Consider the following 25,963-nt stretch of genomic DNA (forward strand, 5'->3'; position numbering starts at 1 on the left):
ATCCAAAAAATGTTGTGAAACTTGAAAGGGTTCAGAAGAGATTTACAAGGATGTTGCCAGGATTGGAAGATTTGAGCTACAGGGAGAGGCTGAACAGGCTGGAGCTGTTTTCCCTGGAGCATCGGAGGCTGAGGGGTGACCTTATAGAGGTTTATAAAATCATGAGGGGCATGGATTGGATAAATAGACAAAGTCTCTTCCCTGGGGTCGGGGAGTCCAGAACTAGACGGCATAGGTTTAGGGTGAGGGGGAAAGATATAAAAGAGACCTAAGGGGCAACTTTTTCACGCAGAGGGTGGTATGTGTATGGAATGAGCTGCCAGAGGAAATGGTGGAGGCTAGTACAATTACAGCATTTAAAAGGCATCTGGATGGGTATATGAATAGGAAGGGTTTGGAGGGATATGGGCCGGGTGCTGGCAGGTGGGACTAGATTGGGTTGGGATAACTGGTTGGCATGGACGGGTTGGACTTAAGGTCTGTTTCCATGCTGTGTAGCTCTCTGACTCTATGACTCTATAACAGAATCAATTTGACTGAAACTACGGAATAAAAAGGATAATATTGCTTGGTCTATTAACTACCAACTAATAGGAAAGGTGCAGAGGAACAAACCTCAAAGAAATTACAGAGAGGTGCAAATATCTTTGAGTAGTTATATTGGGAGATGGTAATTATCTGAATATTGTCCAGGATACTGGTGGTGTAACAGACAATGAAGACTTATTATTCCTGGACTGTGCTCAGGAGAATTTCCTACAGCAGCATGTGTCCAATCCAACAAGTAAGAAGGCACCACAAGACCAGATTCTTGGGAATGAGGTGGGCCAATTCAAGCAAGAGAAAGGGGATGAATGTTTAGGGAACAGTGATTATCATACCTTAAGAGCAAAGATCAGTGCAACACAGAAACAAGCCCTTCAGCAGACCAACACTGCACAAAGCCCCACAACACCTTTCTGAACTAAAAACCTTTGTCTCAACATTGTCCATATCCCTTTATTCCCTGTCTATCCATCTATCTGTCAAGATGCCTCTAAAACATTGCTATTGTATCTGCTTCTACCCTCCTCTGACAGTGCATTCCAGGCACTTACCAAAACAGCTTACCTCTTCCATCTCCTTTAAGCCTATCCCCTTTTACCTTAAACGTATGTCCCCCTAATAATTGACATTTCTACCTTCGGAAAAAGATCCCAACTTTCCATTCTATCTGTGCCTCTCATAACTTTTTAAGCTTCTGTCAGGTCAACCCCCTCATACTTTGACATTCAAATGGAAACAAATCAAATTTGTCCAATCCCTCCTCACAGCTAACACCCTCCAAACCAGGCAACATCCTGGTAAATCATTTCTGTACCCTTTCCAAAACCTCCACATCCTTCTGGCTACCAGAATATTTCAAATGTGGCCCAAAAGTACATTCTATACAGCTGCAACATGACTTACCAATTTTTATACTCGCTGTCCCAAACAGCCGCCTCCTATCTACATGCCCCAGTTCCTGCCTAATATTGTGGTAGTTAGCCTTCCCCCAGTTTAGCACTTTCACCCAAGGACTACCCTTACCCCAATCCACGAGTAACATAAAGCTTATGGACTTATGGTCACTGGTCCCGATATGCTCCCCCACTGAAACTTCAATCACCTGGCTGGGGTCATTTCCCAATACCAGGTCTAGTATGGCCCTTTCCCGAGTTGGATTAGTTATGTATTGCTTCACGAAACTCTCTGGATCCGCCTAACAAAGTCCTCTTCCTGTCTCCCCAGCCCCGTCACCGTGCCCTATCCAAGCCCCTGGTGCTTAGGGAATCCCAATCAATGTAGAGGAAGTTCAAATCTCCCACCACAATAACACTGATGTTGTTGCGTTCTTCCATAATCTATCTACAGATCTGTCCCTCTGTTTCCTGCCAGCTGTGGGAGACTGTGATATATTCCCAAATTGGTCATGTGACTCCGCCAACTCTTTCACAACCCTCTCTACCTCACCTGAAACATCTAAGTCTTGGAACATTAAACTGCCAGTCTTGTCCTCCTGCAACCAAGTCTCTGTAATATCTACAATATGATGGTTATTTGTAATAATATAAGCTCTGTCCATCTGCCTTACCTGTCATATGTTTCACATTAAACTAAACGCACTTCAGTCCACCAGTCCTGCTGTGTTCTGTAATCTCTCCCTGTCGTTTTTCCTCTTAATATTACTGGCTTTAGTCTCTGACTTCTCCTTGGTCATTTCACTTGCTGACTTACTCTTCTGGTTCCCACCCCTCCTGGCCACACTTTAAGCCCTCCTGAGTGGCACTAGCAAACCTTCCTGCCAGGATATTGGTGCCCCTCTGGTGTAGCTGAAACTTTTCTTGAACAGGTTCCACCTACCCTGGAAGACATCCTAACGATTCACAGATAGGAAGCCCTCCCTCCTACTTCAGCATCTTTAACTGTACAGCCTTCCCATTCCCAGGCTCACATGGCGCAAGGAGTAATCCCAGATTACAACACTAGAGATCTTGATTTTCAGCTTCCAACCCAACTCTCTAAATTCCCTTTGCAAAACCTTGTCACTTTTCCTGCCGATGCTGTAAGTAGCAATGTGTACCACAACCTCTGGCAGCTCTTCCTCCCTTTTGAGAATGTCCTGTGCTCACTCAGACATCCTTGACCCTGGTATCAGAAGGCAACATGCCATCCTGGAGTCTCTGTTATGGCCACAGAAACGGCTATCTGTGCCCCTGACTGTACCATCCCCTATTACTACTGCTCACTGTACTTTGACCCTCTCTGCTGTACACGGAGCCAGCTGTGGTGCCACTGTCCTGGCTGCTGATTTCATCGCCCCCTGATAGGTCATCATCTTCCTCCCCAACAGCATCCAAAACAGTGTACTCGCTGGAGAGGGGAATGGACACAGGGAGCATCCGCACTGACTGCCTGCCCCTTCTCACAGTCACCCGTCTATCTGTCTGAGCCTTGGGTGTGACCACATCTCCTGTCTCTGATGCTTTCTTCCTCCTGCATGCTCCTACATGTGTCCACTCCAACCAACCCATGCAGTCCGCCTGCCATTGGGAACACGTCCTGCAGATGTAATCATCAGGAATGTTCAGATTCCCACATTCCACAGGAGAAGCATACTTGCCCACGAATCATCACTGACTGACCCTCGAACAACAACTTAATTAAAAATAAATGTCTATTAAATTAATTTACAGCTAACTAGATGGTCCCTAGTGTTAGGTTCTCACTAAAGAATACTAAATACTAAATACATTATTCTGTAATAACATTCTAGACATCACTCTAAATTCCAGCACTGTACCACTTTACCACTAGCCAATTCTAAAACCTTATGGGTATGAAAAGGTGAGTGGAATTTGAAGGTAAGAGGTAAGAGCCACATGACCATTGCTTACCAGTCAGGAACCCTTCTGTCTAAAGTATCTCTTTTGAGCTTGTGATGTCACAAAATGTAGCTCCCATGATACATCCTGTTTTATGGGAAAAAGTGAGGACTGCAGTTGCTGGAGATCAGAGTTGAGAGTGCGACGCTGGAAAAGCGCAGCAGGTCAAGCAGCATCTGAGCAGCAGGAGAATCGACATTTTGGCATAAGTCCTCATTCCTGATGAAGGGTTTATGCCCAAAACGTTGATCCTCCTGCTTCTCGGATGCTGCCTGACCTGCTGTTCTTTTCCAGCACCACATTCTCGATCCCGTTTATGGATCAAGATAAGGTTGCAGTTCGAAACTAGATCTAAAATGCTTTGAGCTTTTACCCATCCCAGATGCTGTCTCTTCCCTTTGGCCAGTTCCAGGTGTTGATCATGGTAAGGCTGCTACTCAAAACTAGCAGTCTTGGTGACTACACCAACTTTGCCCAGAATCCCCTTCAGTCGCTTCTCACCAGCACCCTCTGATAGGTTTAGGATGATGGTGGGAAAGAACAAAGGACAATCCAGAGTAGACATAATCAAGTGGAGGAGAGCTGGCTTTAACTGAACAAGAGTAGGGCTTCATTACTACTTCAGCGACAGTACCACCTCACCATGACCTCCCAAAGTGAAAGAGAGAGGGGACTTGTGTAGGGAGGAGAGAGTAAGCCAATAATGGGGAATTCTAGTATCGATGAGGATCTCTGTTTCAGGGTCCTCCAAGAACCTAATCCCTTTCTTAAGCCCCTTTGTTAGTTGGTATTCTCAATGCTTTCCTCTTCCCAGACATTAACCCCTTCCAATTCAAAATCTTTGCGCTAACCTTCCTGAAAGTATTCTGCCTTTAAACCTCACAACTATCAACCCGTATAAGTTTCTATTACATTCTAAAGTCTTTGGAAGCTCTTTCCGACGAATTCATGCACATTCCTCCACTCTGACTTCAGTCTTTCTCTTAGTTTTAGAAAATCCCAGTCTAAAGTGATGAGTGATATCCCTATTCTCTCTCTCTCTCTGCCTTATATAATGTGATCAAATAGCTTTTGTTGATAGCTTTTCCCTTCAAGGCTGTTTATCCATGGGTCCATTTTTACCTATTGGAAAACCTCGAAAACACTTGCCTACACTGTCACTTCTGAGTACTTTGTGATCTACAGTTGGCCTCCTTCTTCAGCTCCCATATCAGTAACTCCTTCACCATTGCACCTTGCCTACTTCCCTGTTCACAGCCTTGGCATCCTGTTTGAAACTAAGCTCAGTTGTGTTTCAGATCCTAAAAATCTTCCCATTGTCTTATGCAACATTTCCTGTCTCCTAACTCAGTCACTGCACAACTGGCTTTACACCAAGTGGTTTTACCATCACTTCTAGATTTAACTGTCAGGGTTAGAAAGGCAGAGTAAACTAGAACAACACCAGAACTTATTGGGAGCAAGTGATGCTCGGTGGACTTTGTATTTAAGAGCTAGATCCTTTGCCTGTGGGAGGTTTTAGCTTCTGGACAGAGAAAGGATCCAGAAGAAAAGGTGGAAGCTAGTGTTTATGCAATCCAACTTGTGCACCAGGGTCTGCTGCAGAATTATTCTATTCCAGAATAAAATCCCACTTTGCCATCACTGCTCAGCTGCACCAGCTCCCCTCCTCCAATGCATACTTTTTAACATCTTCTTCCTGAACAATGGAAAACTCCAGAATCTGTCATTTCCCTATTCTACCAATAACCTGCAGACTAAGATCTTGAAGACTGAGCTCTTCTGACTCAGGCCCTTCATGCATCTTTCCCTTTCACCCCAACGTTGCAGGCAGAACATTCAACCACTTGAATGCAGCTCTTGGAAAATCCTTTGGTAAATTCCCGAACTTCAACAGAGTTTTGAAGCACTTGTTTTTTATTCTCTTGTGGAATGTGGGCGTTGCTGGTTGGGCCAGCATTTATTGCCCGTCCCTGGTTGCCCTTGAGAAGGTGGTGATGAACTGCTTTCTTGAATTGCCGCAGTCCACGTGCTGTGGGTAGACCAACACTGCCCTTAGGGAGAGAAGTCTGGGATTTTGAGCAACAGAGAAGGAACGTAGATATATTTCCAAGTTAGTGGCTTGGAGTGGAACTTGCAGGTGGTGGTGTTCCCATATATCCGCTGTCCTTGTCTTTCTAGATGGAAGTGGTCACGGGTTTGGAAAATGCAAAGGATCTGAATGAATTTCTGCAATGCATTTGTAGATAGTACACACTGCTGCTGTTGAGTATTGATAGTGGAGGGAGTGGATGTTTGTGAGTATGGTGCAAATCAAGTCGGCTGCTTTGTCCTGGATGGTGTCAAGCTTCTTCAGTATTTTGGAGCTGCACACAGCAAGCCAATGGGGAGTATTCTATCACCCTCCTGACTTTGCCTTGTTGATGTAAACAGTCTTTGGGAAATCAGGAGGTAAGTTATTCACTGTAATATTCCTAGCTTCTGGCCTACTCTTGTAGCCATATTTATATGGTGAGTCCAGTTGAGTTTCTGGTCAATGATAACCCCCAGGTTGTTGATAGTGGGAGAATTCAGTGATGATAATGCCATTGAATATGAAAGGACAGTGGTTAGATTGCCTATTACTGAAGATAATCATCGCCTGGTAATTGTATGGTATGAATGTTACTTGCCACTTGTCCCCCTAAGCCTGGATATTGTCCAGACCTTGTTGCATTTGGACATGTTGCATCAGTGGAGAGTTTGTCCCGATTCCCATTGATTCCAGTTTTGCTAGGACGTCTTGATGCCACACTCAGTTGAAGGTAGCATTGATGTAAGGGGCTGTTACTCCCACTTCATCCGTGGAATTCAGCTCTTTTGTCCATGCTTGAACTAAAGCTGTAATGAGGTCAGGAGCTAAGTGGCCCTGACCAAACCCAAACTGTATCACTGAGCAGGTTATTGCTAAGCAGGTGCTGGTTGATAGCACTGTTGATGACGCCTTCCATCACTTTACTGATGATCGAGAGTAACTGATGAGAGGGTAATTAGCTGTGTTGGATTTGGCGTGCTTTTTGTGTACAGGACATACCTGGGCAATTTTCCATACTGTTGGGTAGATGCCAGTGTTGTAGCTGTACTGGAACAGTTTGGATAGGGGAGCGGCAAGTTCTGGAACATGAGTCTTCAGTACTACTGCTGGAATGTTTTCAGGGCCCAGAGCATTTGAGGTATCCAGTGCCTCCAGCCATTTTTTTGATAACGCATGGAGTGAATCAAATTTACTGAAGATTGGCATCTGTGATGCTGGGGACCACTCGTGAAAGCCAAGGTGGATCATGCACTGAACATTTCTGGCAGAAGATTACTGTGTAAGTTTCAGCCTTACCTTTTGCGCTGATGTGTTGGACTCTTCCATTGTTGAGAATGGAGGTATTTGTGGAGCCTCCTCCTCCAATGAATTGTTGAATTGACCTCCACCAATCATGACTGGATGTGGCAGCACTGTGGGATCATTTAGCTCTGTCTCTCCCTTGCTGCTTATGCTGTTTGACATGAAAGTGAACTGTCTTGTAACTTCACCAGGGTGACACCTCACTTCTAGCTATGCCTGGTGCTGCTCCTGCCATGCCCTCCTGCACTCTCCATTTAACAAGGGTTGATCCCCTGGCTTGATAGTGGTTAAGTAGGGGATATGCCGAGCCATGAGATTGCAGATTGTACTGGAGTACAGTTCTGCTGCTGTTGATGGCCCACAGTGCCTCATGGATGCCCAGTCTTGAATTGCTAGACCTGTTCATAGTCTGTCCCATTTAGTCTCACAGAACATGGTGGAGGTTATTCTCAATGTGAAGGTAGTACTTTGTTGTCTTGTTCCTCTTCAAACAATTTATATAACTCCGAGTAGAATGTTACGAATGAATTTGCCCAGATGTCCCACAATACCGAAGCAGTCAAATTAATATGAACGCAAACTGGTACCGAAGTAAAACAGCCCCACTTTATTAGGAACAAAATTACAATAATCTTTAATACTGAACCTACTATCCATAATCTTGTCTGGCCCCTTAAAGGTACAATAATCCCATGTGTCTTGTAAACTTATGCTCTCTCTCTCTGGCTCTGTCTCTGGGTCTGTGGAGCTGCTCTCTTCCTCTGTCTTTCGAGATGGTCACCTGGTCTCTGCCTCTTGCCACGTTAGTCTCCTTAAAGGCCTCAGATGATTCCACGAGACTGCTAAAGGCCTGTAGGTTAACCCTGTACCTTTTCAATGATTTTTTGGAACTTTCTAGAGTTCTGGTCAATCAGGGAGACACACTTAATAGTTTGAAATGAAAGTCAATCTTTTAGATGGCATGCTACTCTTAATTTCTTTGTATAGTAGGACCTGGTGCCTTTCTGCTTTGTGGATAAGTTGTTGGGGTATGTCTGTTCAGAGTATATGTTACCTTTTCCATTATGCTAATTTCATTAACACCTGGCTGCTGTGTTTGTAGAGTGTCTGGTGTGTGGGTTTTGTGATTTCAGAATTTTATTTGGCCAATGTACCCAGCATCCCTTGCTATTTGATCAAGTTAGCAATCTATCTGTGTTCTAGCAGCCAGGAGGCTGTTACAACTTTGCCTCCACAGGGACTGTGCAGTAATCACTCTTACCGATATCGTCAAGGACAGATGCAAACACAGCTGGTAGATTGGTACGGATGAGGTCAAGTATGTTTTCCCCTCTTGTTGGTTCCCTCACCATCTGCTGCAGACCCAGTTTAATAGCTATGTCCTTTAGGACCCGACCAGCTCAATCAATAGCGCTGCTGTTGAGCTACTCTTGGTGGGGGACATCGAGATTACATTTTGCACCCTTGCCATCCTCTGTGCTTCCTCAAAGTGTTGTTCAACATGGAGGAGTACTGATTCATCAGCTGAGGGATGACATTATGTGGCTTCAACAGGAGGTTTCCCTGCCCATGTTCAACTTTTTAAAATTCATTGATAGGATTTATGTATCCCTGGCTAGGTCAGCATTTTAATGCCTATCCTTAATTGCCCAGAGGGCAGTTAAGGGTCAACCGCATTGCTGTAGGTCTGGAATCTATACAGTTCAGATCAGGTAAGAATGGCAGCTTCCTTCTCGGAAGGACGTTAGTGAACCAGATTTTATTTTAATGACAATAGACAATGGTTTCATGGTCATCATTAGTCTCTTAATTTTAGATTTGTTATTGAATTCAACTGTCACCATCCGCCAGGAAGGATTTGAAGCACAGTGCCTGGAACGTTACTAGAGTCCCTAGATTAACATTCTAATGATAGTACCACGAGATAATTGCCTCCTGATGCCATTAGACTTCATTCCAAGAGACAAAGTTGGGGACTCCCAGGGCAGTTCCTTGTTGACTATATATCACTGTGCTGGGTCAGTCCTGATGGTAATAGTGTCTGGGACACTGTAAAGTTTGTTTTGACGCTAAATGAAATGGAAGATTCCAGAGAAAACTGAAGTCCACCTGATTCCTTGCTCCACTTGTATTCATTTTAGGCACATAGTGTTGTATTATTGCCCAGATCTCAGAAAGGTAGTATACCTTTACGACAACTAGATGGCATCATGATGGGCGATGCTATATAACAGATCTCAAACTTGGTCTTTGTCATTCAGTCAACATTCATTAAATTGGAGAAACAGCCAATCAGTTTGACGGTTCAGTTAATCAGCCACTTAAACACGTATGCAATGTAACAGTAATCTCTGTAAGCATATAACCCAGATGTGCCATATTAGTCTGCATAGTTAGTTGTGCATCGGTCTCAATAAAAATCCAACTCTCTCTGGTATGTCTCATGTGGGTTAATAGTTGGAAAACCACATCATCTCACAGCGATGGCTGTGACAGCATTTGGGTACAAGTAAACTCAAAAGCTGGTGACAGTTAGTTGATACAGAAGGTTGAAAAGGAGATGACAGTATTGCAGTTGCAAACAGATCTTTTTCTATTTATTATTCATTCTATGTCCGCATTCAGAGCTCTCCTGAAGTAAGAAACCTTTCTGAATATTTGTCTCTTCAAAGAAAAGGAGAGGCAACAACTGATCTGATTCAGAAAAGCAATTTTAAAAGTACGAAAGGGCAGTTCCAATCTAAGAAAATGATCCAAGAGCAGAATATAAGCAAAAACTGTAACAAATTATTTGTACATTTAAAAAGGCCTCACATGTGTCCAGATGTTGGTTAAATTTGTCTTCTTAGAATCAAGGAACTAGAGGATCATACAGTTTAGATTGTATCTGCTCTATATCTTGTTTCTTGAAAGTGAAAGTAAATGTGCATGTGATGTTACTTCTCTTTTTTTAGTGCAAGCATAACTTACAGACGCAAGGCTGCTCCACTTCAAGCAGCAACCTTTATCATGGCAGCAAGGAGAGATACAAAAAGACAGCCGGCAGCATAAAATAAAAGAACCATTATGTGATAGTACAAACACTTTGCATATTTATAATTCTTAGAACATAAAGCAACATAGTAAGCAAACATCTGAACATGGACTGGGACTCTAGTGACATTCTGTTCAAATTTCAGTTATTCAAAGAAAGAATGAATCTTTGCTTCATTGATCAGTAGATAATTGCTAATCAAAGACAGGTTGTCAAATTTCTAATCACTTTGGAAATAAAGGGATGGACACAATGAAATCCTCTGATATTTGAGTGATTGCAAGACCCTGACAATTTTCTCCAGTTTTTAAAAGATTAGCTTAAGATCAAAGTCAACTTGAGGATTCATAGGCTGGAGCTCATACCATATCACCAACAGCAAGGTGGAAATATTGGCCAATATGCCTTGATACCTAGCAAATCTTTCATAAATGCATGTCTGGGCAAACCTAAACATTATCCTAGTGGTGTACTGCTGGGAGAAGGACATAAGTTCAAAAAAGTGATAGCAGAACAATAGCATCTCCAGGAGCTTGACTCTGCAGCAATTAATGCAGCCAGAAAAACATCCAAATGTTATACAAGATATGGATTGTCTCACCCAACAAAACAGTGTCCAGCAATTTGTGACATGTGTAATCAATGTTCCACAGCAGGACGTTGGGCTAAAATGTGGAGAATGTCCAATCACCTGGGGAATCCAAAGTGTGATACAATGCGCCACAGTCACAGGATAGGCTGGGGCTGTTTTCCCCAGAGCATTGGAGGCAGAGGGGTGACCTGAGAGATGTTTATAAAATCATGAGGGACATAGATAGGGTAAATAGATAAGGTATTTTCCCTTGGATGGGAGAGTCTAAAACAAGAGGGCATAAGTTTAGGGTGAGAGGGGAAAGATATAAAAGAGACCTAAGGGGCAATTTTTTCACACAGAGGGTGTTGCGTGTGTGGAATGGGCTGCCAGAGGAAGTGATGGAGGCTGCTACAATTGCAACATTTCAAAGGCATCTGGATGGGTATATGAATAGGAAGGGTTTGGAGAGATATGGGCAGGTGCTGGCAGGTGGGACTAGATTAGGTCGGGATATCTGGTCAGCATGAACAAGTTGGATTGAAAGGTCTGTTTCCATGCTGTACATCTCTATGACTATTTCTACGAAGAAGAGCCATTGTCAAAAATGTTTCCAAAGTTCCCTCTTCGGCACACAAGCATGTTATTGAAGTACACATTAAAGCCTGCAGATTCCAGTCAAACAGTACATGTGGTCAATTTGACACATCACTGAAGGCCAGCAGAAAAACTGAAAATTTTACCTCCTTCCAAGTGAGGTATCCCAAAAAGAATGGACAATAGTCACTCTTTGCCAAGATTGACACACTGGTGTAACTGCAAATATCATTCCTTTACCAGTGTTACATGATCAAGAAAGTAGCATAATGATGCAATGATGCAATTCTTTTCGGGTAGTTCAAGTTCGAAAAAGGTGTGAAATTGGTACCTCGCCTTACGGAATTTGCTGCACAGCCTTAAAATTAGTCTGGTTCCATTTGCAGAGATGCACCACGGTCAGTTGCTGAGAACTCATTGTGATTGTTGAAGAGCTCATTCATATGGTCAGCTTGTTTCTCTCCTCACTTGATCAAAATTCATTGAGATGTCATTGGCTAGCTCCTGCTGCATGCCCTCACATTACCTCATTCCAGGAACCATTTTCCACGTGTGCATTTCCCAAGGGCAAGTTGTAACAATGATCATTGAAGGACTAATCAACTGTTTGTGATGGCACAGTTGGATCTTACATCCCCATAAATGTACCTCCAGCAGGATCAGTTAATAGCAATCGGTGGTGATACCTCTCCATAACCCAGGTCACTATGGTGATTTGCTGCAGTCCTAATGCAATCCTTATTAGATTCAGTCAATGCAACACAAACTGGATCTGATGGAGTATTTTAATATTGATTCAAACTGACAGGCAACTCCAAAATGGATTCCCTGGGATATTGACAATACAGTGTAAGGGTCAAGACTAAGGTTAGGCTCAGCATGTACTTGGGAGAAAGTGAAGACTGCGGATGCTGGAGATCAGAGTTGAAAAGTATATAGCTGGAAAGGCACAGCAGGTCAGGCAGCATCGGAGGAGTAGGAGAACTGATGTTTGGTCTCAAGCCCTTCATCAGGAATCAGCCCTTCCTGATGAAGGGCTTATGCCTGAAACATCAATTCTCCTGCTCCTTCGATGCTGCCTGACCTGCTGTGCTTTTTCAGCTCCACACTTTTCAACTCAGCATAGACTTGGGAATAAAAACCTACTGCTGTGCACTCCTGGCGTTGTCAATTAAAGACACAGATAAATTACTGAATGAACAACTGGTCAGCAACACCAGTGTGTGAATGTAACAAACACAATGAACCATTGGGATAGAATAAAGACTATTCAGTACTTTGTTATAAAACAAGGACCATTTGCTACACATTTTAAAAACAAGTTACCTGACAATCATTGTAAGTGCTATTTACACAGCTTCAGTTCACTTCACTGCAGTTCATGTAGTGAACGTTCAACTCCGAAGCCATCCTCCCTCTGTGGGGTAGAAGGTGTTATTGCTCTGTAATTAAAAAAGTACCTCTCACCTGAAGTTGCTAATTTCACAAGTCAGAGATCTTTGTAATTGTGAACCTGTCACCCTGTGCCTCCTGCAAACACCTGAAAATACTTTGAGAAAGAAGATCAAGAAGCAGAGTTCCAATCAGCTAAAGGATCATTTCAGCAAACTCTGTGGAGAAGGTCCACTGAACTGCCTTTCAGGTCTTTCTCTCTTCCCAGAAAGGCCATCCATATTTTGTGTGTGTTTGTGTCCGTCTGTATGTGTGAGTGGAACGATGGTTTGTAAGTGGTTTAGAGAATTAACTAGGAGATTTATATGTCAATAGCTCATAATTGTTCATCTGTAGTTCGACCCTCTTCATTTGTAATTAATACTAATTGTTGTTAAGTACAGAAACCTGGGCTGTATTTTCTGTCAACCTGGGTCGAAAGGACAGGTAAGTTGGGGAAAACTGCATACTTGTAACTTTTATGACAATTGAGATTAGCAGGATTTGATTTACAGTGTGATACCCTGGTGAGGTGTAGCAACAGTTTAATATTAATGTTCATTGAAACAAATCACTGTGGAGGCTGGAGACTGAATTACAATTAACATCAAATAGATATCATACATCTAAAGACGAGGGAGATAACTGGTTTGGTCGAATCTGAAGCATTGCGGCGGTGGATGGGTTAATTAAGTTTGACTGTGGATCACGCAACATAATAATATGTTGTTGTGCTTCATCTGCACAGAAGGGGAATGAGTTGTTTGGAAAATGATTTGGTTACATGACGTGCATTTAAGTCTGCTGGGTTCAAGTGCATTGGGCACATAAATGTAGACTAATTAATTGTTATGATCTTCTGTGCTAACCTGATGATTCATTCTGGAAATTCATTGTTAATATCTCCAAATTGACTGCAAGAGGGCATAGAAATTCTAACAGGATGGAGCAGACATGTGTAGCTGGAAATTAATACAGAAAGTGTGAAGTGTTGCATTCAGTCAGAAGGGATAGGAAAAGTCAATATTTACTTAATGGCACAATTCTACAGTATGTTCAGGAATGGGGGGGCCTTGACATACATGTGTATGAATCTCTGAATGTGGCAGGTCACATTGTAAGTCTAATTAACAAAACTTATGGGATATTAAGCTTCATAATTCAATTCAATTGAGCTTCATAACCAAGGCACTGATTACAAAAGAATTACGTTGTACATTTATAAAGATCTGATGAGGCAAAAGTAAGGTTAGAGTGTCCAATTCTGATCCTTTTAGGAAGAAGGCTTAGCTCCTTGAGGGAGTGCAAAGGAGAGTCATCAAAATCTTTCCATGGATGAAGAAACTTCTTAAAATTGGAGTTATCCTTGGAGAAAGGGAGATAGAGAAGAGATTTTATCAAGGTATACAAAATTAAACAAGATAGACCAAGCAAAATGGTTCCCATTAGCTGCGAAGAAAAAGATGAAGGGACACAGATTTCGTGTTTCGGCCAAGTGAGAATCTGGGATAAAGAGCCAGAACTCACTGTGTAGGAGAGTGGTAGCAGTGGCAATTATCGATGATTTCATATGGAAATCGGATAGACAATTCAAAAACTTTTCAGAGCTACTGGGGAACGGGTTTGTTTGGATTATTGTACAGACAGCTGGCACAGATGGGCTGAGCAGTATCCTTCAATGTTATAATGACGTTCTGACTGTTGAAGTACCTGATTTCAATCATTAAGAAATTTTCAGATTTCTCTGCCATCTCACCAACTGCTCAACTACAAGAATCTCTCTTTTGGGGAGGGGAGGGGCTAAGAGGAGTTAGACTTCCAAGGGTTACCTATCCTGAGCTGCTCGGCTCAGCAAAGTTGGGAGCTGGTTGGTTGTTTAGCAGCTACTTTTAGTGATTGGTTGGAGGCTTTGAGCTATAGGGAGAGGCTGAATAAGCTGGGACTATATTTCCTGGAGCATTGGAGGCTGAGGGGTGACCATATAGAGGTTTATAAAATTATGAGGGGCATGGATGGGGCGAATAGCCTAGATCATTTGCTCGGGGTAGAGGTGTCCAAAACTAGAGGGTATAGGTTTAAAGTGAGAGGGGAAAGACGTAAAAAGGATCTAAGATGCAACGTTTTCATGCAGAGAGTGGTGCGTGTGTGGAATGAGCTGTCAGAGGAAGTGGTGGAGGCTGGTACAATTACAACATTTAAAAGGCATCTGGATGGGTATATGAATAGGAAGAGGTTAGAGGGATAAGGGCCAAATGCTGGCGAACGGGACTAGATTAATTTAGGATATCTGGTCGGCATTGACGAGTTGGACCCAAGCATCTGTTTTCATGCTGTAGAGCTCTATGACTCTATGACTGACAGGGGATTTTTTTTAAAGGGGACAGGCAGTTCTGCAGCCATTTAACTCCAGGATAGTTTGGTGCCTCCCCAGTGCTGGATGACCCAGAGCAGCTGAAGGGCATTTTTCTAGGGAAGGTTGAACAGCCTGAAGTCATGATCCTCCTTGATGCTACAACACAGGGAGGAAGAGAGATGTTAATTTTGATTAAACCACATGGTATTAAAGAGAAGATGATGATGGGGCTAAGGAATTGGTGGGAGGAGACCAAGTGACAGTTATTTTTTTCAGACTGGAGGAGCTGCTAGAATCCCATTGCTGTTTTCCAAGTACATGAACACACTGCAATCGTGGAGTGAATGGTTTGTTGGCATCTTGGTAAGAATCAGCCACTACAGAATTTGTTGGGCATGGAAGGCATGTTCATGACACGGACAAACAGATTGATTATCACCTGCAAATGTTTTCTACACAACTCCTACTAAAAGCAGGAAAGTTTCACGTGGTAGCCACAACAGCCTCCTCACCTTAGCAAATAACCACATATGCCTCTCTTGCCACAGACTGTACTGAATAGTTTCCTGGATGTGTTTCAGAGAGGAATGAATTTTTTAAAAAAAATCATTCATGGATTGTGGGCGTCGTTGACTGGGCCGGCACTTATTAGCCATCTCTTTGCTCTCTGCCTTCTTGACTTGCTGCAGTCTATGTGGTGGAGACATACTTAGAGGACTGTTCCAGAAGGGCATTCTGGAACTTAAGCAGCAATAGTGATGCAATGAGCATGCACTCCCAAGTCAGGATAGGACAGTGAGTCTGGCCTTGGAGGTGAACTTGCAGGTGGTGGTGGTGTGCTTATGTATTTTCTGTCCATGTACTTCTAGGTGGGAGAGGTTGTGTTTTTTTTAAGGTGTGGTCCAAGGACATCTGATGAATTGATATTAACCTTGACCCTAATGCAATTTGCATATGGTAAATATAGGTGCCATCTGACTTAGTGGTGAAGGTGTTAGCTATGGTGCTATTTTGTCCTGGGTAGTCAGTGTTATTGGAGCTACATTCATTGGAGCTACATTCATTCAGACAATTGGAGAGTTTTCAGTTGCACTGAAGCATAAAATCATAGAATCCCCTACAATGTGGAAGCAGGCCATTCAGTCCATTGAGTCCACGTTGACCCTCCAAAGAGCATCCCACCTAGACCCACCTCCCTATCCTATCCCTGTAACCCTGCATTTCCCATGGTACACCCACCTAGCCTGCACATCCTTGGACACTATGGGCAATTTAGCATGGTCAATCCTCCTAACCTGCACATCTTCAGATGGGGGAGCCAACTAGGGCACCTAGAAGAAACCCATGCAAGACATTGGGAGAATGTGCAAACTCCACATAGACAGTTACCCAAGGCTGAAATCAAATCCAGGTCTGTGGTACTGTGAAGTAGCAGTGCTAACCACTGAGTCACCCTACCACCCATTGCTAATCACTGTGCCAATGTGCCTTGCAGATAATAGACTGGCTTTGAGGACTCAGGAGGTAAGTTATTCACTGAAGAATTCCTGTATTTATGTGACTGGTTCAGTTCACTTTCTGGTCAGTGGTCACACCCAAGATGTTGATACTGGGGAAGGGAGGGGTGCATGACTAATGATAATTCTAATACCTTGTGAATGTGAGGAGGTGATGCTAATATTGGGATTTGTTAAAGATGGTTATTGCCTGGCTTTTGTGTTGAGTATTTGTTAATTGCTAATTCTCAGTGCAAGGCCCTGAATATTAAGCAGGTCTTCCTGCATTTGGATACAGACTGCTTCAGTATCTGAGTAGTTGTGAATATGCAACGATCAATGAATATCCCCCACCACTGATGTCATGATAAAGGCTACGTCCTTTGATGAAGAATCTGTAGATGGTTGAGCCTTGGACCCTACCCTGAGGAACTTCTGCAGTGATATCCTGAGACTGAGATGATTGATGCACAACCATCCTCCTTTCTGCTAAGTATGGATCCAACCAGCATATATCTTTCCCTTTTGATTCCCAATCACACCAGTATTGCTAGAGTCCCTGTTGCCACGCTTGGAAAAATGCCATCTTGATGTCACGGACTGTCACTCTCACTTCTCTTCAAAGTTTAGTTATTTTCTCCATGATTGATCAAGGCTAAAATGAGATCTGAACCCAAACTGAGCTGGTTAATGTATCACAATCCATGACAGCTTTTAACAATGTCTTGAGGATTGACAGATTATGTTATAGATTGCATTGAAGCACATTTCAACTACTATTGATGGACCACAGCACCTCATGGACGCCTTGAGTTTCTAGATCTGTTTGAAGTCTATCCATTTAGTGTAGTGATAGAACCACACAAGACAATGTAAGATATTATCAATGGGAAGGCAAGATTACATCTCCAAAAGGATTGTGTGGTGGTCACTCTCACACATACTATCTTGGATAGCTGCATCTGTGCCAGGCAGGTTGCTGAGGGGCTGAGGTCAGGTATTTTCTTCCCTTTTGTTGGTTTCCCCACCACAGGCTGCAGACTCAGTTTTGCAACAAATCTTTTAGAAATTGCTGGAAAAGCTCAGCATGTCTGGCAGCATCTGTGGAGAGAAATCAGAGTTAACATGTTGGGTTGAGTGACCCTGCCTCCGAACTTATCTTTTAGGACTGGCCAGCTTGTTTTGGCATAGCATTGCAGAGCCACACTTAGTGATGAATATTGAAGTCCTCTACTCAGAGTACATTCTTTCCACTTTCAAAGCTTCTTCTAAATGCTAGTTGGAGGGTTGGGTGTTGGGGGAGGTGGGGGGGAGGGAGGGATGGGTGGGGGGAGCAAGGTTTGACTGTGGAGTCAATGGTTAATGGTCAGCAAATGATTTCTTTTCCCATATTTGTCATGAGACTTCATGGAGGTGTGTTATCAGTGTTGAGGATTCCTATGGCAACTCCCTTGTCAGTATATACCTATGTGCTGTAACTTCTGATGGATCTGTCCTGATCATGGGATAAAATGTATCCTAGGATGTTGATGGTGGTGCCCAGAACATTGTGTGTAAGATACGATTCTGTAAATGTGAATGTCAGGCTGTTGCTTGACGAGTCCATTGGACAATTCTCCCAATTTGCCACAAGCCCTAGATATTAATAAAGAGGACTTTGCAGGCTTAACAGGGCTATGTTTTATGTTTCAGCTACCTTCCCTCCAACCCCACACTCCTCCCATTTATCTCTCAGCACCCCCCTCCCCACCCTGGCCCACAAGCTTTATTCCTGATGAAAGGCTTATGCCTGAAATGTCGATTTTCCTGTTCCTTGGATGCTGTGCTTTTCCAGCAGCGCACTCTCGACTTTGATCTCTAGCATCTGCAGTCCTCGCTTTCTCTCTGTGTTTTATGTTGTCCTTTCAAGTGCATGGGTCAAAGTTGGGTGGTCCATGTGGTTTAATTCCTTTTATCTAATTTTGAAGTAGATAGATACAACAAGGTGACTTGCTAGGTCATATTCAGAGGACATTTAAAAGTCAACCATATTGATGTGAGCAAAACTAGGAAAGTATAGTTGCTTTCCCTTCCCTAAAGGACATTTAGAGACTAGAATGAACCAGTTGGCAGGTGTTAATGACAAAGGAGTGAATAGTTTGGGAGAATTGTCAATGAGAGGAATGAATGGTACGGTGAATGTAAGTAAAAAAGGGTTGAAAAGCTTGACTATATTGAGAGTGGACTAGATATGTGGAGCTGTTAATGTGATTGGAGGCAGATGGTTTGTTGGGTATTGATGAGAGAGGGGTGGATAGGTTGAAAGGTAAGAGGGGAGTGGTTGAGTAGTTTGAGGGGTGTTAATGAGAGGAGTGAAGATTTAGGGTGGGGGAGTGGTGTTATTAATGAGGGAGGAGTGAATATTCTGGGGGGAGGTGTCAATAAGGGTGGAATGAATGGGCAGGGGATTGTTATCAAGGGCGGACTGAATATTCTGGTGGAGGGTTCATTATCAAGAGAGGAGTGAATAAGACCGTAAGGCATAGGAGCAGAAATTAGGCCATTCAACCCATTGAGTCTGCTCTGCCATTCAATCATGGCTGATAAATTTCTTAACTCCATTTTCCTGCTTTCTCCCCGTAACCCTTGATCTCGTTGATACTCAAGAACCTATCAATCTCAGTCTTAAACATACTCAATGAGCTGGCCTCCACAGCCTTCTATGGCAGTGAATTCCACAGATTTACCACTGTCTGGCTGAAGGAGTTTCTCCTTATCTCCATTCTAAAAGGTCTTCCCTTTACTTTAAGGCTGTGCCCTGGGGTCCTAGTCTGTCCTACCAATGGAAACATCTTACCCACATCCACTCTGTCTAGACCACTCACTATTCTGTATGTTTCAATTAGATCCCCCTCATCCTTCTAAACTCAATTGAGTATTGGCCCAGAGCCCTCGAACGTTCCTCATATGTTAAGGTTTTCATTCCTGGGACCATTCTCGTGAACCTACTCTAAACACACTCCAGGTCCAGTACATCCTTCCTGAGATATGGGGCTCAAAACTGCACACAATACTCCAAATGTGGTCTGACCAGAGCCTTATAGAGCCTCATAAGTCCATCCCTGCATTTATATTCATGTCCTGTGAAAATAAATGCTACCATTGCATTTGCCTTTCTAATTACTGACTCAACCTGCAAGTTTACTTTGAGAGAATCCTGGACTAGGACTCCCAAGTCTCTTCGCACTTCAGACTTATGAATTTTCTCCCCATTTAGGAAACATTCCATGCCTCTATTCTTCCAGTCAAAGTACATGACGTCACACTTGCCCACACTGTAGCCCATCTACCACTTTTTTGCCCACTCTAACTTGTGCAAATCCTTCTGCAGCCTCCCCACCTCCTCAATGCTACCTGTCCCTCTACCTATCTTTGTATAATCTGCAAACATAGTCAGAATGCCCTCAGTTCCTTCATTTAGATTGTTAACATATAATGTGAAAAATTGTGGTCCCAACACTGAGCCTTGAAGAACACCACTTGTCACCAGCTGCCATCCTGAGAAGGACCCTTTTATCCCCACTCTCTGCTTTCTGCCAGATAGCCAAGCTTCAATCCATGCTAGCACCTTGTCTCTAACACCATGGGCCCTTATCTGACACTCAGTAGCGTCCTGTGTGACACCATGTCAAAGGCCTTCTTGAAGTCCAGATAGATAACATCCATTGTCTCTCCTTGGTCTAACCTGCTTGTTACTTCCTCAAAGAATTCGAGCAGATTTCTCAAGTATGACCTCTCCTTGATGAAACCATGCTGACTTTGCCCTATTTTACCATATGCTTCCAAGTATTCAGAAATCTCATCCTTTATGATGGATTCCAGGGTCTTACCCACGACTGAGGTTAAGCTAATCTGACGAACTTTTCATCTTTTACTTTACTCCCTTTTTAAACAATGGGTGTCGTATTAGTCATTTTCTAGTCTTCTGGGACCGTCCCTGATTCTAGTGATTCCTGGAAGATCACCACTAACCCTTCCACTATCTCTTCAGCTATCTCCCTTAGAATGTCAGGCCATTCAGTTTTTCTAGCACCTTCTCCTTGGTGATGGCCACCATACTCAGCTCTGCCTCCTCACTCTCTTGAAGCTTTGGGATATTACTTGTGTCTTCCATCATGAAGACTGACACGAAGTGATTATTCAGTTTCTTAGCCATTTCCTTGTTCCCCACTACTATAACCACTACTCCAGTATCATTTTTCCAGCAGCCCAATGTCCACTTTTGCCTCTGTTTTGCCCTTTGTATACCTAAAGAAACTCTTACAGCCTTCCTTAATATTACTGGCTACCTTACTCTCTTATTTACTCTTATCCCGTCTTTTTTTCTGTTGCCGTCTGTTGGTCTTTGTAAGCCTCCTAATCTTCTGCTTTCCCACTGCCCTATGCCACATTATATGCTTTCTCTTTTGCTTTTATGCGATTCCTGATTTCCCTAGTCAGCCACAGTTGCCTCATCCTCCCTGTATCATATTTCTTTTTACTCAGGATGAATCTCTGCTGTGTCTCCCGAATTACTCTTAGAAACTCCTGCCATTGCTGTTCCACTGTCTTACCCGGTAAGGTCATCTGAGGGGAGCCTATTCCAGGGGAGGGGGTTGTTATGGAGAGAGGAGTGATTGTTTAGTTTGGGGGATGTTAAAGAGGGAGGGGTGGTTTTAAAGAGGGAGGAGTGAATGATGGTTTGGAGGGTGTTAATGAGGGAGGCGTGATTGTTCCGGAGGAGGGGATGTTAATAAGAGAGGAGTGACTGAGTGTTCAGGGGAGAGTAAATGTGGGAAGAGTGAATGAGTATTTAGGGGAGTGTTAATGAGGGAGGAGCGAATGTTCTGGGGAAAGATATTAGTGAGGGAGCAGTAAATGAAAGGTTTGCTGGGTTTTAATGAGAGAGAAGTGAATGAGTGTTTAAGAAAGTGTTACTGATGGGGGAGTGAATGTAGGGGAGTGTTAATGAGGGAGGAGTCAATGAGTGTTTACGGAAGTGTTAATGAGAGAGTGAATGGATGGTTTAGGGGATGGTTAATGAGGGAGGAGTGAATGAGTGTTCAGGGGACTGTTAATGATGAAGGGGTGTGAATGTTTCATGGGAGGGGGATGTTAATAAAGGGGAGTGAATGGATGGTTTGGGATGATATTAATGAGAGAGGAGTGAATGAGTGTTTGGGGAGTGTTGATAAGGGAGGAGTGAATGAGTGTTTATGGTAGAATTGATGGGGGAGAGTGAATGAGTGTTTAGGGGAGTGTGATGAGGGGAGAGTAAAAAATGGGTGTTTAGGGGAGAGTTGATGAGAGGAGAGTGAATGAGTATTCAGGGGAGTGTTGATGAGGGGAGAGTGAATGTGTGTTCAGGGGAGAGTAGATGAGGGGAGAGTGAATGAGTGTTTAGAGGAGTGTTGTTGAGGGGAGAGTAAAAATGGGTGTTTATGGGAGAGTGAATGAGTGTTTATGGGAGAGTTACTGAGGGAAGAGTGAATGAGGGTTTCGGTGAGAGTTAATGAGTGAGGAGTGAATGAGTGTTCCGGGGATAGTTAATTGGGGAGGAGTGAATGAGTGTTTAGGGGAGTGTGGATCAGGGGAGAGTGAATGATGGTTGAGGGAGAGTTGATGAGGGAGGAGTGAATGAATATTCAGGGGAAAGTTAATGAGGGAGGGGTGAATGTGTGTTCTGGGGAGAGTTAATGCGGCAGGAATGAATGAGTGTTTAGGAGAGAGTTGATGAGGGGAGAATGAATGAGACTTTAAGGGAGAGTTAATGAGGGAGAAGTGAGTGAGTGTTTGGGGAGGGTTGATGAGGGGAGATTGAATGTGTGTTCAGTGAAGTGTTGATCAGGGAGGAGTGAATGAGTGTTCAGAGGAGACTTGATGAGGGGAGGAGTGAATGAGTGTTTATGGGAGAGTTGATGAGGGGAGAGTGAATGAATGTTTAGGGAAGAGGTGATAGGGGAGACTGAATGAGTGTTTAGGGGAGAGTTAATGAGGGAGGAGTGAATGTGCGTTTAGGGGAATGTTGATGAGGGGAGAGTGAATGAGTGTTAAGGGGAGTTTTGATGAGGGGAGAGTGAGTGTTCAAGGGAGAGTGAATGAGTGTTTCGGGGAGTGTTGATGAGGGGAGAGTGAATGAGCGTTTAGGGGAGAGTTAATGAGGGAGGAGTGAATGAGTGTTCAGGGGAGAAATGATGAGGGTGGTGTGAATGTGTGTTCAGGGGAGAGTTGATGCTGCAGGAGTGAATGAGTGTTTAGGGGAGAGTTAAGGAGGGAGGAGAGAATGACTGTTCAGGGGAGAGTTGATGAGGGGAAAGTGAATGGGCGTTTTGGGGAGAGTTGCTGAGGGTGGTGTGAATGAGTGTTCAGGGGACAGTTGATGAGGGGAGAGTGAATGAGTATTCAGGGGAGTGTTGATGAGGGGAGAGTGAATGTGTGTTCAGGGGAGAGTAGATGAGGGGAGAGTGAATGAGTGTTTAGAGGAGTGTTGTTGAGGGGAGAGTAAAAATGGGTGTTTATGGGAGAGTGAATGAGTGTTTATGGGAGAGTTACTGAGGGAAGAGTGAATGAGGGTTTCGGTGAGAGTTAATGAGTGAGGAGTGAATGAGTGTTCCGGGGATAGTTAATTGGGGAGGAGTGAATGAGTGTTTAGGGGAGTGTGGATCAGGGGAGAGTGAATGATGGTTGAGGGAGAGTTGATGAGGGAGGAGTGAATGAATATTCAGGGGAAAGTTAATGAGGGAGGGGTGAATGTGTGTTCTGGGGACAGTTGATGAGGGGAGAGTGAATGAGTGTTCAAGGGAGAGTGAATGAGTGTTGAGGGGAGTGTGGATGACGGGAGAGTGAATGAGTGTTCAGCAGAGTGTTGATGAGGGAGAGAGAATGTGTGTTCAGGGGAGAGTGAATGAGTGTTTAGGCGAGTATTAATGAGAGAGTTAATAAGTGTTTAGGGGAGAGTTGATAAGGGAAGAGTGAATGAGTGGTTGATGAGGGGAGTGTCAATGAGTGTTTAGGGGATTGTTGGTTAGGGGAGAGTGAATGAGTGAGGGGAGATTTGATGAGGGAGGAGTGAACAAGTGTTTAGGAGAGTGGATGAGGGGAGAGTGCTTGAGTGTTCAGGGGACGCTAGATGAGGCGAGAGTGAATGAGTGTTCAGCGGAGTGTTGATGAGGGCAGAGTGAATGAGTGTTTAGGCGAGTATTGATGAGGGGAGAGTGAATGAGTGTTTAGGGGATTGTGGGTTAGGGGAGAGTGAATGAGTGAGGGGAGATTTGATGAGGGAGGAGTGAATGAGTGGTTAGGGGAGAGTTGATATGGGGTGAGTGAATGAGTGTTTTGGGTCAAGTTGATGAGGGGAGAGTGAATGAGTGTTTATGGAAGAGGTGATGAGAGGAGAGTGAATGAGTGTTTAGGGGAGAGTTGTTGAGGGAGGAGTGAATGAGCGTTTAGGGGACTGTTCATGAGGGGAGAGTGAATGAGTTTTTAGGGGAGAGTGAATGAGTGTTTAAGAGAGAGTTGACGAGGGGAGAGTGAATGAGTGTTCAGGGGAGTGATGATGGGGCAGAGTGAATGTATGTTTAGGTGAGTATTGATGAGGGAGGGGTGAATGAGTGTTTAGGGGAGAATTGATGAGGGGAGAGTGAATGAATTTTTAGGGGAGAGTTGATGAGGGTCGAGTGAGTGTTCAGGGGAGTGTTGATGAGGGGAGAGTGAATGAGTGTTTTGGGGAATGTTAATGAGGGAAGAGTGAATGCGTGTTCAGGGGAGAGTTGATGAGTGTTTAGGGGCAAGTTGATGAAGGAGGACTGAATGTGTGTGTTTAGTTGAGTGTTGATGAGGGAGGAGTGAATGGGAGGCTCTGCTGCGCTAGTATAAACTGAAACACGAGTTGTTTCTGTGTGTCTGTCTGACAGTGCTTTGAGGAAGTGAAATTCAGTCCGGCTTCGTCACGGCCAGGAAAGGCTGGCTGAGGGCGAGCTGACTCTGGGTTAGCTCTGTTTATAGCGGGAGCCGAGGTTTTGGATGGAATAAGCTGACGGAGGAAAAGATGAACGATCGCTGGTACCATGAGGACATCTCCCGGCCCATGGCCGAGAGCCTGCTCGCCAAAGCCGCTCAGGACGGCAGCTTTCTGGTCCGGCACAGCGAGTCCTGCGAAGGAGCACTAGCCCTGTGCTTGCTGTAAGTCGGGATGGGTGGGAGGGAGGAGCGTTTACATTGAGGGGTATAGTCTGGCGACAGGTCGGGGGAATGGGGGGGGGGGTCACTCTCCCAGCCTGGCTGTGGGGGCTGCCAGTGGGAATCCATATCTTTCTCAAGGATGGGCTGCTCCATTCACCTGTTTAACTCCTATATGAAGGAAGTATAGTACATATACAGTACACCGGCTCTGTCTAGTCAGTTGGGTTTAATTGCAGGGTTTTGTAATGACCTATCCCCTCCTGTAACTATCACCCAATATTCGAGCGGTCAGTCTCGACCCAGACTTCACTCTGAGTCCTGGAAGTGATTGGGCTGGCCGCCGTCCCTGGGCTGCAAAACAGCAGGGAAATGGTTAAATGCATCGCTGCGGGTTCGCATCTTCTGCTGGAGGCAAGACTTGTGCTGAGAGGCTGTGTTTGCCTTTTCTCCTCCACTTTGTGGATAATTGCCTGACTCTGTGTGCGTTACAGCCTGTGCTAGAAAATAGGTTTCCTTTCAAACAGTAGTGCATGGACGTGTTCCACGGAGAGAAACTGATTTTGAGATCTCAGCGATAAAATGCTACAGGCTGCTCCTTCCTCTCTCAGCGTTAAACCAGAGCTGGGTTTAATCACCGCAATTATTCTCCCCTCCCCATGTTGCGATGCTGTCCAGAATATGTGGGTCAGCTGAAGCAGGAAATCCAGTTATTTATTTCAGTGGTCAGTGATTACATTTCTTTTTAAAGACTTGCCTCTATCACTTCATTGATCACTGAAGACCCTTCCCCATGCTTTCTCCTCTATCCACTCCCATAGGTTGTAAATTCAGTCCCACTTTACTGGACACTGTTCCAGCAACTTTGCTTTGACCTTCACTGTGTCCTTCACTTTTGCAGTGTTGGTAAATAATTGATAGTTTGTTCTTGAATGAACCCACCGTTTTCTAATGCTCCATACCAGCTGGCATGAGGGCACTTGCACAAGGCACAGTGGTAGTGAACCGATCTCTGGGTCCGGAGGCCTGGGTTCAAGCCTCACCTGCTTTAGAGGTGTGTAAAATTATCTCTGGACAGGTTGATTGGGAAATCAGCTACACTTGCAAGATGGGCATTTATGCAATTAGCAAATTAATTTCAGTTCATCACTGCGCGGTGGCGTTTTGGTAGAAGCAATGAAACATCTGAATAAGATGTAGGAGGAGGTCATTCGGCCTTTGAAAACTGCTGTCACTTTAATCGAATTAGGGCTGGTCTGATTGTATTCACAAATCTGCATTCCTACTTTTTTTAAGCTCTTGCTTAACAAAGATCTCTATATATATCTGCGTTAAAATTATTCAATGACTCTGCTTCCTCAGGCTTTTCAGGGAGTGATTTCTAAAGACTCTCAACTCTTTGCAGAACAAAATTTGCCTCATCTTTTTCTTTTAGAACGGTAATCACCTAGTCAGTGACCCCTAGTTCTAGGTTCTCTCAGAAGAGAGAACATCCTCTCCATATT

The 25,963-nt window shown here is 44.0% G+C and overlaps 1 protein-coding gene across 1 annotated transcript in view; it reads left to right on the forward strand.

Moving 5' to 3' along the window:
- The first annotated feature begins 24,138 nt into the window (after positions 1–24,138).
- The window catches only part of inpp5d (inositol polyphosphate-5-phosphatase D), a 112,108-nt gene continuing 110,283 nt past the window's right edge, over positions 24,139–25,963 (forward strand). The window contains exon 1 of the mRNA XM_072572947.1: positions 24,139–24,461. Coding sequence (XP_072429048.1) covers positions 24,328–24,461 — 134 coding nt within the window. The 5' untranslated portion in view covers positions 24,139–24,327. The remainder of the gene's footprint in view (positions 24,462–25,963) is intronic.

The sequence above is a fragment of the Chiloscyllium punctatum genome, chromosome 6, assembly GCF_047496795.1.
Source record: "Chiloscyllium punctatum isolate Juve2018m chromosome 6, sChiPun1.3, whole genome shotgun sequence".
NCBI lineage: Eukaryota > Metazoa > Chordata > Chondrichthyes > Orectolobiformes > Hemiscylliidae > Chiloscyllium > Chiloscyllium punctatum.